Source organism: Cynoglossus semilaevis, chromosome W (assembly GCF_000523025.1).
Source record: "Cynoglossus semilaevis isolate Cse_v1.0 chromosome W, Cse_v1.0, whole genome shotgun sequence".
Lineage (NCBI taxonomy): Eukaryota > Metazoa > Chordata > Actinopteri > Pleuronectiformes > Cynoglossidae > Cynoglossus > Cynoglossus semilaevis.
In genome coordinates, this window is record NC_024327.1 from 8,172,580 (window position 1) to 8,185,652 (window position 13,073).

At 41.8% G+C, this 13,073-nt stretch overlaps 1 protein-coding gene across 1 annotated transcript; it reads right to left on the bottom strand.

Moving 5' to 3' along the window:
* Positions 1-2,144: 2,144 nt before the first annotated feature.
* LOC103397105 (transitional endoplasmic reticulum ATPase-like) lies at positions 2,145-12,775 on the bottom strand. The gene is made up of 17 exons (XM_008335347.3): positions 12,590-12,775; positions 10,760-10,871; positions 10,338-10,510; positions 9,986-10,128; positions 9,769-9,899; positions 9,553-9,684; positions 8,596-8,698; positions 8,281-8,414; positions 7,979-8,114; positions 5,635-5,747; positions 5,283-5,447; positions 5,079-5,201; positions 4,793-5,005; positions 4,408-4,716; positions 4,065-4,220; positions 3,822-3,976; positions 2,145-3,350 (listed from the first exon to the last, which is right to left on the bottom strand). The coding sequence occupies exons 1-17, from the start codon at positions 12,604-12,606 to the stop codon at positions 3,245-3,247; spliced, it is 2,421 nt and encodes an 806-aa protein (XP_008333569.1). The 5' UTR covers positions 12,607-12,775; the 3' UTR covers positions 2,145-3,244.
* Between the last annotated feature and the right edge of the window lie 298 nt (positions 12,776-13,073).

A 13,073-nucleotide genomic window follows, 5' to 3' on the forward strand; every position in this document is an offset into this window, starting at 1 on the left:
GTGGTGGGAAACTGCTTCCCTTTCCTGAGGCGCCGGATGGTTTGCCAGAATTTCTTCGAGGCCGACCGATAGTCCTCCTCCATGGCCTCCCCGAACTTTTCCCCGACTCGAGTTTTTGCTTCCGCGACTGCCCGAGCTGCAGTCCGCTTGGCCTGCCTGTACTTTTCGGCTGCTTCAGGAGTCCTACGAACCAACCAGGCTCGATAGGACTCCTTCTTGAGGTTGACTACTTCCCTTACTTCCGGTGTCCACCACCGGGTTCGGGGATTGCCGCCACGACAGGCACCGGAGACCTTACGTCCGCAGCTTCGGACAGCCGCATCAACAATGGAAGTGGAGAACATAGTCCACTCAGACTCAATGTCTCCAGCCTCCCTCGGGACCTGTTCAAAACTCTCCCGGAGGTGGGAGTTGAAGGCCCCCCTCACCGGGGATTCTGCCAGACGTTCCCAACAGACCCTCACGATACGTTTGGGTCTGCCAGGTCTATCCAGCTTTGCCCCTCGTAAGCGGAGCCAACTCACCACCAGGTGGTGATCAGTTGAGAGCTCAGCCCCTCTCTTCACCCGAGTGTCCAATACATACGGCCGGATGTCAGATGACACGACTACAAAGTCGATCATTGACCTCCGGCCTAGGGTGTCCTGGTGCCAAGTGCACTGGTGGACACCTTTATGCTTGAACATGGTGTTTGTTATGGACAAACTGTGACTAGCACAGAAGTCCAATAACAAAACACCACTCGGATTTAGATCGGGGAGGCCGTTCTTCCCAATCACGCCCCTCCAGGTGTCACTGTCGTTGCCCACGTGGGCGTTGAAGTCCCCCAACAGGACGATGGAATCCCCGGGAGGAGCACTGTCCAGTACTCCTCTCAGTGTCAGCAAGAAGGCCGGGTATTCTGCACTGCTGTTCGGCCCGTAGGCCGAAACTACAGTGAGGCACCTGTCCCTGACCCGAAGGCGCAGGGAAGCGACCCTCTCCCTCAGTGGGGAGAACTCCAACACACGACTGGCAAGCTGGGGGGCTATAAGTAAGCCTACGCCAGCACGCCGTCTCTCACCGCGGGCAACTCCAGAGTAGAAAAGGGTCCAGCCTCTCTCAAGGAGTTGGGTCCCAGAGTCCAAGCTGTGTGTGGAGGTGAGCCCGACTATATCTAGTCGGTATCTCTCAACCTCCTGCACGAGCTCAGGCTCCTTTCCCCCCAGCGAGGTGACATTCCATGTCCCCATAGCTAGAGTGGTTGTCCAGGGATTGGGCCGTCGTGGTCTCCGCCCACAACCGGCACCCAAATCACAAGGCACCGGCCCCTTGTGGGCCTTCCTGCGGGTGGTGGGCCCACTGGAAAGCGGACTCACGTCGCTTGTTCGGGCTGAGCCCGGCCGAGTCCCGTGAGCAAGGACCCGGCCACCAGGCGCTCGCCTGCGAGCCCCAACCCCGGGCCTGGCTCCAGAGTGGGGCCCCGGTGACGCCAATCCGGGCGACGTGAACCTCTTTGATTTAATTATTTTCTTCATCACAAAGGGGGGGGTTGAACCGCTATTTGTCTGATCCGTCGCCTAGGACCTGTTTGCCTTGGGAGACCCTACCAGGGGCGTTAAGCCCCCGACAACATAGCTCCTAGGTTCATTCGGATACTCAAACCCCTCCACCACGTTAAGGTTGCGATTCAAGGAGAGGTAAAATAAGTCTGTTTCTGTAAAGTCTTTAATATTCTTTTTCCGAAAGAACACAGGGAAATCCGGTTAAATAACAGATTTTTCTACCAGAGAAAGACTGGAAGAACTGGTTTTTAATCAATTAAATATATTGTTCAATTTTAAGCTTAAGGAAAAATCTCCTGCAATTTGAGTGGGTTCTTGATAGTTAGTCCCCTTTGGCTGCACCTAAGTTAGTTTCGTTAGTTAGTTTCATATTACAGTTCTCTTGAATCATGAATATCAATAGTGCATATATAAAACATGAATTAGTCACAGCTTTCCTCACCTGTTATGACAGTCACTCCTGCCCAACGCACTTCAGTTTAAGCTAACTTGTCATTAACTAATAACACTAGCAACAATGACAAGGAGTGGACTAAATGAAATAAACATCTTCCATTTTGTGTAATTTTATTTTGAACATAACCTTGAACAAATCCTTAATACATTAAATGCTATTGTTTATTTTAAAAAGAGGAAGTAATTTGCAATTTATTGTATTTTAATCTTTCTCAATCTTAGCAGAATCCCATCCATGTTGGTTGAGAGAAACTAAGACTTTAATACACTGCATTCCAAATTATTGTGCACACGTTTTCTGCATAGGATTGTACGTAGCCCCTAAAAGGATATGGGGAAAGAAAAACAAAAAAAAAAGAGAAACGTATCTCATGCGCACAAGAAAGTATATCTAAGACATTTTGCCACACATACATACAGGGTAATACATTAAAATAAACTATCATGTACAGTACCTACAGTTGGGAAATCTAAGATACCAGCATGTTATGCGTGACATACAGTATGTACTGTATATATGGTGAGCAATTAATTAACGTAGGGTACCTCAGTTAGACACTGGAGAAAGTATCTCATGAGCACGAGATACGTTTCTCCACCCCCCCCATGTCCCTTTAAGGGCTCCGTAGGATTGTGCGTTCTCTCATGAATTTTATTTAAAAGGCAATGTTTTTTTTTTTTGTGTCAGGGTACAGAATGACGTGATTACTTATTTAACACACTTCCGAATATATCTAAAGCCTCTGCAATCACCAGCTTTAAATACACATTTGCTCTCTGTATCTTTTAATATCCAATCTCTCAAACATCCCCAAGAACCTAATGCCTTCTTAAAAAAAAAAAATCTCTTAACACCAGGTAAACAAAAACTTGTCTGTCAATTACCTCAATTATAAGAGACAGTAACAACACAAGCAAATAATTTCATTTAAAAACTCAATGTTTATTTATTCATTTATTTAACTGAAGTCCTACCTCTACATCACTGGCAAAATAACTTGGAACAGTGTAAGATCCCTCTCCCTCCCAACCCAAACGGGAAAACTTTTTTTCCCCCCAGAATTTTCAGCATCCCTATGCCCTCTCCTACATCAAAGCCAGGGCAAAACCAAATGGCTACATGCTTTCTTTTAGAGAACTCTTACAAAAAAGGAACACATGATTGAAGCACAAAGTCCTAAAAATGTGGAATCGGATGAGAATTTGTACAGGTGTGATCCCCACCACTGTTGAACAGTGTACACTTATCCATAAAGGTCATCATCGTTGTCTTCATTGTACACTGGGCCGCTGCCGCTTGCTCCTGAGCCATGGGTGGGACCACTGCCACCTGTGGCACTGGAGGGGAACCTGAAAGATGCCGAGTTATTGCATGCGCCATCTCTTCTTTTCTAACCTCTTTACTTGGTGTCACATACACTTGTACACCATCAGTATTTCAGTGTTAATTTGTAACTGTAACTGTTTGGATTGTTTATGAATACTATTGTTGTAGAATATATGTACTACAGTAAGTAATATCTTACTATAATAATGGTAGAACATAATTAAGACAATTTTAATGAGATTGATTTTTGTTATTGAGTTATAAAATCAAGTGCACCTAAATAGCACTTGACCCATTGCACCTACAGGCTAAAGCTAAGCCTTTACATCCTGTTGAAAAAATATAACAATTTCTTACCTCAGCTCTAACATGGACCCCACACTTAACACTCACTTGTAAGGCCATACCCTTATACACAACTTCACCCTAAATGCAACTTCTCTACTGTCATGGTTTATGAATTCTGGATTGAGAAAATCAGGAGGGAAACCTACCTGAAGCTGCCGAAGCCTCGGCTCTGCTGCAGCGTTTGAGCGAACATCTCATATTTACGAATGTCATTATCACTGACTGAGCGTCGAGCAAATCGCATTGCCTCTTCAAAGTGATCCTTCCTGATCTCTGGAACAGGGTCATCCTCCTCCACCTCCTTCAAAAAGTTCGACAAACAAAAGTGATAGTCAGCAGCAGCCCAGTAAAGACAAGACTAAAATAAAAACCTTGAACTACACACAAACCATTGCTGACGGGTTGGTCTGCCTCTCCTTTTCCTTGCGGATTTCATTCTCAATGCTCTCTCTGATGGCCAGCTTACATGCTCGCTGGCAGATCTCGGTAAGATCAGCGCCTGAGAAGCCATTGGTCATCTTGGCCAGGAAGTCCAAGTCGACATCCTGAGGCAAAAGGTTTTAGTTTTGATGTATTAACCCAACTTTTATCACAATGTGTGACAATTAGATTTTACCTGACTACGTACAAAAATAAATATAATTCCTGGTATTAAACATTTTACCATCCTAACCAGAGCTATACAGTACATGGACTTTAAGCAGATGCTCTTATGAGTAGCAGAGGTGTCACCTTGCTGATGGGACTCTTGCGCAGGTTAGCCTTCAGAATACTGATCCTGCTCTTCTCGTCAGGCAGAGGGATGTAGATGAGCTGATCCAGACGTCCAGGCCTCAGGATGGCAGGGTCAATGATGTCTGGCCTGTTTGTTGCTCCGATGATGAAAACATTCTTCTTGCTGGACATACCGTCCATCTCAGTCAGGATCTGGTTGATGACACGGTCAGCTGCTCCTCCACCATCTCCCACGTTGCCACCACGGGCCTTGGCTATGGAGTCCAGCTCATCAAAGAACAGGACACAGGGAGCTGCTTGTCGAGCCTGCAATTAACAAAGTGTGGTTTTAGAAAGTATTCAATGCCATACATTTCTCCTTTTGTCACAGAAATGTTCTCACCTTGTCAAAGATCTCTCTGACATTGGCCTCAGACTCTCCAAACCACATGGTGAGCAGCTCAGGTCCCTTAATGGAGATAAAGTTTGCCTGGCACTCATTGGCAATGGCCTTGGCCAATAGAGTTTTACCACAACCAGGGGGACCGTAGAAAAGGACACCCTTGGATGGTGTCATACCAAACTTGAGGAACTTGTCTGGGTGCTCCACTGGGTACTGAATGAAAACAAATCAATTATTGACAGTCCAGACTGAACATCATGAGGTGTTGCTTCTGGAATCTTTTTACCTGCACCAACTCCTGCAGTTCCCTCTTGACATCTTCCAGTCCACCAATGTCATCCCAGGTGATGTTGGGAACCTCGACCACTGTCTCCCTCAGTGCTGATGGGTTGCTTTGACTTAGGGCCCACTGCACAACAAGGTTGTGTAATTAAAATGAAGATCCAGATTGCTCCCATCCAAAAACTTAATTTCACATCTGATATCTTACCTTAAAGTCATCCATGGTGACAGCAAGGGAGTTCATGACCTCTGCATCAATGGTCTCATCTTCAAGGTCAATGAGGTCCATTTTCTTCCTGATGGCCTGCAGGGCAGCCTCAGAGCAGAGAGCAGCCAGATCTGCACCTACATGTCCATGAGTCTCATTGGCTACCTAGAAGATAAAGACAAAAAAAGTTTTATACAAGACAAAGGGTTAATTGGTAATATTCATATTAGTTAAATGAAGTGCACATTGCTTCTCAATGCTAACATCATCTGGTATGCAGAATAACAAGACTGGTGGTAATTAAAACTTTGAAATACTACAGTGATGCATCATGTGAACCGGGTGTACAAACCTGTTCCAAGTCAACATCGTCAGCAAGCTTCATGTTTTTAGTGTGAATCTGCAGAATCTCCAACCTGCCAGTGGCGTCAGGGATGCCGATGTCAACCTCTCTGTCAAAACGACCTGGATAAAGGTCAGAGTTTGTCAATACTCAGCAGCATGGCAGGATCAATATAGAGCATAAAGTGGATATAAAACATTTTTGTGATGTAAAGAAAAGACAAGCATAAACCGTTTCATAACTTTTTCCACTTTTAATGTGTAATAATCTCTATAACATGTAATAGGCAATTGAAAAACAAACTGAAATCTTCATGAGGGAAAAATAAAAACAACCTTGTTGCATAAGTATGCACACCCTTAAACTAATACTTTGTTGCAGCACCTTTGGCTTTAATTACAGCACTCAGTCTTTTTGGGTAAGTATCTATGAGTCTGGCACATCTTGATGTCGCAATATTTGCCCATTCTTCTTTGCAAAATTGCTCCAAATCTGACAGATTGCGAGGGCATCTCCTATGCACAGCTCTCTTCAGATCACTCCACAGATGTTCAATCGGATTCAGGTCTGGACTCCGGCTGGGCCATTCCAAAACCTCAATCTTATTATGGTGAAGCCATTCTTTAGTTGATTTTGGATCATTGTCATGTTGAAAGATAAACTTCCTCTTCAGTTTTCTGACAGAAGTCAAAAGATTTTATGCCAACACTGACTGGTATTTTGAGCTGTTCATAGTTCCCTCCACCCTGACCAAGGCCCCAGTTCCAGCTGAAGAAAAACAGCCCCAAAGCATGATGCTGCCACCACCGTGCTTCACTGTAGGTATGGTGTTCTTTGGGTGATGAGCAGTTTTGTTTTGGCGCCAAACATACCTTTTAGAATTATGGCCAAAAAGTTCCACCTTTGTTTCATCGGACCACAACACATTTTCCCACATGCATTTGGGAGATTTCAAATGTATTTCTGCAAAATGCAGCCTGGCTTGGATGTTTTTCTTTGAGAGATAAGGCTTCCGTCTTGCCACCCTTCCCCACAGCCCAGACATATGAAGGAGACAGGAGATTGTTGTCACATCTACAACACAGCCAGTAGTTGAGAGATATTCCTGTAACTCCTTCAGTGTTGCTGTTGGCCTCTTGGTTGCCTCCCTGATCAGTTTTCTCCTTGTTTTTTCAACAACTTTGGACGGCCGTCCTGTTCTTGGTAAGGTCGCTGCTGTGCCATATTTTCTCCACTTCTTGATGACTGTCTTCACTGTGTTCCATGGTTGATTTAACTTCTTCGAAATTGCTTTGTACCCTTCTCCTGACTGATACCTTTGAATAATGAGATCCCTCTGATGCTTTGAAAGCTCTCTGCGGACCATGGCTTCTGCTAGAAGATGTGGCTACAAAAATGTGATGAAAAACTACTAGAACAGCTGATTTTTATTTGGGGTTCGTCAGAGGGACTTTACATGGTAACAGGTTTGTGCTCACTCCATTTAACATGAGTTTGCATGTAACTGGTTGAATCCAAACACAGCCATGCCCCCAGTTATACAGGGGTGTGCATATTTATGCAACAAGGTTATTTTAAGTTATTTTTCCCTCGTGAAGATTTAAGTTTGTTTTTCAATTGCCAACATGTTATGGGTCACATTAAAAGTGGAAAAAGTTATGAAACGATTTCTGTTTGTGTCTTTTCTTTACATCACAAAAACCTGGCTTTGAACAAGGGTGCGTAGACTTTTTATATCCACTGTATGTCAAACTCAAGGCCCGAGGGCCAAATCCGGCCCGCCAAGCTGCTTTGTGTGGCCCGCGGGAGCTTTAAAAGCATCAAGTTAAATCCATGCAGCAGAGTTTCTAAACCTAACGTTATCTCTAAATAAAGAAAGTAAATGGATGAAGTAAATTAGCAAAAATTAAGTACTTTTTTTTCCCCACTGTGTCTCACTGCGGCCCGGTACCAAATGACTTATGGAGCGGTACTGGTCCGTGGACCAGGGGTTGGGACCCCCGATCTATACAGCCTTCCGTTTATAACCAGCCCTTTAAGGGGAACTGCATTGCTGATGTGGCCCCCTGGTGGAAATGAGTTTGACACCCCGATATAGAGCATGTATAGTACACATCACAAAAAGCAATAATAGCAATGCGCTACATTCTGTTTGATGTTTTGGGGCATTACGATCAAAAACGGACTTAAATCATTTTGTTTTTGCTAAACATTAGACTAACTATGGGTTTGGACAACTTTTGAGTTAACATTTTAGAAATACCTTTGTTGAATACGGAGCACAAAAAAATAAAAATCTGGCCTTTGTGACAAATGATTAGACGAGAATGGATGCTCACAACAGGAAACCTACCAAATCTCCTGAGAGCTGGGTCAATGCTGTTGGGTCTGTTGGTGGCAGCCATTACAATGACATGAGCTCTTTGTTTCAGGCCATCCATAAGAGTCAGCAGCTGAGACACAATACGCCTCTCCACCTCTCCATGAGTCTATAAATAAAACATTACATTCACATTTGAGACTTTAACCACACATTAGGCATGTAAGAACAACATTTAAAAGCTAAACAAATGCACTCTTACTGTTAAGAGAATAATATATATATATAAAAAAAAAATAGGACCGTAATAGCACACTCATTCTTTTCCATCTCACCTTCTCTCGCTTTGGAGCAATGGCATCCAGCTCATCGATGAAGATAATGGCAGGAGCATTCTTCTCTGCTTCCTCAAAAGCCTTTCTCAGGTTACTCTCACTCTCTCCTGCCAGTTTACTCATGATTTCAGGGCCTAAAATAAAAATGGAGATCAAAGCATTTGAATTTTAAACAAAATACTTTCTGGTATTGTTATTAATAAACTAATTAAAACCCATGGATTCCCCTCAAGCAAAACACAGGAGTAGCAATTGTCGATTAAAATGTCTAAAAAAAAAGTAAAGGGAAAAAAAAATTAAAAATTGTATTTAAACCATTAATTAGGAAGAAGAAAGCTCCAGTTTCATTGGCCACAGCTCTTGCAATCAGGGTCTTTCCTGTTCCAGGGGGTCCATACAGCAAAATTCCACGAGGGGGCTGTAAGGAGAACGAAATGTTTTAATATTCCCTTGAAGAATTCCCTTTTACTTCATTCATACTGCATCAAAGATATTGCTTAACACAATGTGATTTACCACTTAATACACCCTTAGACTCAGTGTTAGGGGCAGAAGACTTGACAGTACAATTGAAAAACAAGTTAAAAAATACCCAAAAGTAACTACTCACTAACTCATGCACTATTGGACTTGGATGTTGGGTATTAAAATAAAAGTTTCTGAAGTAGTCATCCAATGTCTTTCAAACCACCTAGCTGCAGCTGTGGTTTTCACCCTCTGCTCTACTGTTTGTGTGGAGGCACTCAAGCAAAGACATTTTGAATATTTTTTTCCAAATAAAAATCCTAACTGTGTTCATTTAGGCAAACTATCTGTAGGACGTGTCTATGAAGATTCTCAGTCATACAGGTCATGGTCAAGGTTGAAAAGTTCTGTTAGGCAACTGGACGTTTCTGGAACTTTTCTTGTACTCCCGCACCAGGTGGAGGGTATCCATCCCAAAGTGTGTGGAAACATGTCTATGAAGATTCTCAGTCATCCAGGTCATGGTCAAGGTTGAAAAGTTCTGTTAGGCAACTGGAAGTAGTTTACGTCCAGTTGCCTAACAGAACGTTCCAACCTTATCTGTAGGACATTACAGTTGTAGACAGTTACCTGTATAGATTACTTTTCAGCCCTATTCTGCCCCCTACTTGCCAGAAAGTACGACATTCATATAGTGAAATTTTTCCATAATAACCTTTATTTTATTTAAAATTAAGTTGTTGCATATACTCTGATATACAAAAAGATTATGGACTGAAGAACATGTAAAAAGTGTACGTGTCATACCTTGACTCCTATGGCCTTGAACAGTGCAGGGTGTCTAAGAGGCAGCTCCACCATCTCTTTGATCTGAGCCAACTGCTTCCTCACACCTCCAATGTCATCATAGCCAACCTCATTCAGTGATTCCTCTTCATCCTGAGCATCCAAAAATCAAAAGGATTAAATTTTAATGTGCTTTATTGATTGCCAGGAAACACTGCATGGCAACCCACCACCCACCTCTCTCCTGATTGGATCTCCCTCACAATGGATGACTGTATCGGGAGCAACAATGCAGTATGGAGAGGGATCAGTCTCTACAACTTTGAACTCCACAGCACGCATGCCACCTCTGACCAGGAAGATATCGCCTTCCACAATGTAAGAGATTGTTAGTTTGAACAGAGATGCTACAGATAATTCAGGCAAACTTAATTTAAGTTAACTTTGTACTCACCTTTGCGTATTGGTCTGTAAGCCTCCAAAAAGTATGGCTTGAGGTAAACTTCAAACAGGTTACCAGTAATTCCTTCAACTGTGTCATCTATAGGGAGGACATGAATCCTCTTTCCATATTTCACATCAGGGCATGGCTGAATACTGAAGAAAATGTCGAGTTAAAATCAGTTCTTTGACGTTTGATGATATTTTATCTTGTCAACAATACTTTGAGAACAAATGAACCACTAATATAACGAAAATATATAATAACGCAGATACACTGTTTTTTTAACGCAATAAAACTTTTCTAAGGAGTATTTTTTAACTGTTATCAAAGTTCCAATGTAACTGAATGCATCTTTACTCACCTAATGACATCACCAAGACGGACCCTCAGATTATTACGGACAACTCTGTTCATCCGGACCTTTTCATCTGAGCAGGTATCATCTGACAGTACAATGCACACAGTTTCTCGCCTTTTCTTTCCCTTCATCAGAACTGTGTCGCCACGGAAGAGCTGCAGCTCATCCATCTTGGTCTAAAGACACAATGATGTCTCACTTACATTTTGGTTTATCACATTTACATTTGGATATATATGGATAGATATATATGGATATATATATATATATATATATACAGGAAGGAGTAATATGTAGGGTTATAACGTCTGTCAGTGTTAAGTGTGTTTTATATTTTTTGTGACCATATTGAGTCTGCAAATACGAATACCCAACTGTACATAGGTCTGCAACCTTTTAAATACACTAGTTATCAAAATATTCACCTGTGACAGAGAGACCACACTGTTGTCTTCATTGATGGATTCATCAACAACCAGTCTGTTGGGTCTGTTCTTCTGTTTCAGAATTGCAGTGGCTAGATCATCACTTTTGGATCTGTAATAAGAATAATATTGATAAATCTGACTAATAACCAAATGAATAAGAAAGTGCGCAAGAAAACAAAACTTTCTCAACTGATAACCCTGACCAAAGCCACCCATGATGGATTGTGTTTTGTTTCTAGGCAACATCTACAAGGAAAGTGAACACCCCCTTGGCTAACTCTCTTAAAGGACACCTTTCAGCTGAAGTGGTTAATGTAAATAATTAACCAACTTGACATTACACAATAAATTAAACTTTTCAGGGCATATAATTAGTGTTCATATTATATAAAACTGTGAATGTGATCGTCCCATCTGTGTACATTTGTTAATATAATTCTGTAACAATTATTTATAATAACCTAAATCATAAAATTCAGAAGATTAAGAAACACTCAAATTAAAGTGCCTCAATACCTGACACTTACCAGTAACCAAATCAATCTGAAAACAAAGCTCATGAATATAAAACCCATCACTTCCAATGTTAATACTTTAGTCATTTTTATTAAAAACGTATTATTAAGTCTCTTTTTTGTCAAAGCATAATTTTCCCTATTGTTGGACGAATAAATGACTTCTTAAACGTCATCAAAATGTATTATTTTAACACGTATTTTCCAAATTACAATTCTTACACTAATAAGTCAAAGGGCAGTTACAGTGGCCACTGTTCACTCGTTTCAGTTAAAAATTTAAATCTGTTTTGTGTACAAAACAGTTTTATGTATTAGTTGTTTCACCTTGTTTGATTTTTTTTTCCCCCATCAAAACTAAACACACAAAGATTCGGGATTGTGCTGTATGTCAGTGCTAACAGGTATTTAACACGACTTACTCAGTACAACGGTTGTTACATAAAACAAAAAATGTTTGTACTCATATTTACACGAGTGTTTATAACTAATACAACCTTTATAAAAACTCATTGGATCGCTATTGCGGTTTCTCTTTCGTATAGTTAGCATGCTAATAGCTAACCGTCTGAGCCCAGATGACACAGCAAAAGAATTAAGGGATTAAAAAAAATAGCTTTATACAGCTTCTCCTGTGAATACCAACGTTAACATTTTAAGAGGAACATTGTAAACGCTCCACATGTATAATTTCTTCGAACGTTTCTTTTACTTTTAGCCAACATTGAAATAAAGCACGAATAAATTCACGGTCGTTTTAAACGAATCACGAGCGCTGTTAGCCTGCTAGCTTCGCTACATCGCAATCAGCACCACATATGATTAGCAGTATATTAACCAACGTTTTTACTCGTAAAGGCAACTAAAAATATTTCACGTATTGTTTATATTTTGTTCTATACGTTCAGTATAACGACAGCATTTCACGTTAAATGTTTGCCTGTGGTTAAGGCCAATTTCTCGTTGTGACGGTGGATGGATTTGGCCTTGACACTTATGCCAAGCTAACATTAGTATTGAAACACGACAGCAATGACTGCGCTTTGTCAAGTCGCTGTCACCCAACTAGTTAACACAGTGCTGGTTACTGTCTGGCCACATTTCAACATCGGGGGGTATATCACACAAATATCATCAATGTTTCAGCAAATTTGCATTACTGTGGTTCTCTAAAAATACAACGCGTTGGGTAAAATAAAGTGACCCAATTAACTCCGACGCTAGCAAACCCAGCAGTGGCGCTATCTCCAACAAAACTAAAACAAAACGCTGACGTTAAGTCATTGTTCAGCAAATATAAACGTCAACTTACTCCCCTCCTGATGCCATGGTTGTCCACCTGGGTATTCTATCAATAAATAAATGCTAGATGCTGTTGGGGCTTTGCTGGTTCCCGTTCCTCAACGTTCTCGGGCGACTTTACACGCAAGAGCAGCAGTTTCCGTGCTTTTCTTAGTTCACAGTTATACCGTCAACAGGACGCATTCTGCACTCTGAATGGCTATAGACTCTATGACAAATTAGCTAGCCAATGGCAGACGCCCAGGTCTGTCGTCACCCAGAGCAGACTACCTTATGATTGGTTAGTAGTGATGGAAAGACCGACTCTTTTTATTGATTCGAATCTTTGACTCTCGAAAAGTAAAATGAACGAGTCGTGAACGAATCTTGAACTAATCATTTCATTCGTTTTACAGCAGGTGGCGCATTAGCCCTATTGTGGGCGTTGTAAAGAAGGCTGCGGTTCTCCGACACTAAATACTGAAAGCAACATGGTTTGCTTCCGCTGACAAAGT

Excerpts from the sequence above, each read along its gene's own strand:
- LOC103397105 (XM_008335347.3), bottom strand. Across the intron at positions 10,129-10,337 it reads CGTCTTGGTGATGTCATTAG|TATTCAGCCATGCCCTGATG; the intron begins GTGAGTAAAGAT and ends CATTTTCTTCAG. Across the intron at positions 5,448-5,634 it reads ACGATGTTGACTTGGAACAG|GTAGCCAATGAGACTCATGG; the intron begins GTTTGTACACCC and ends TTTATCTTCTAG.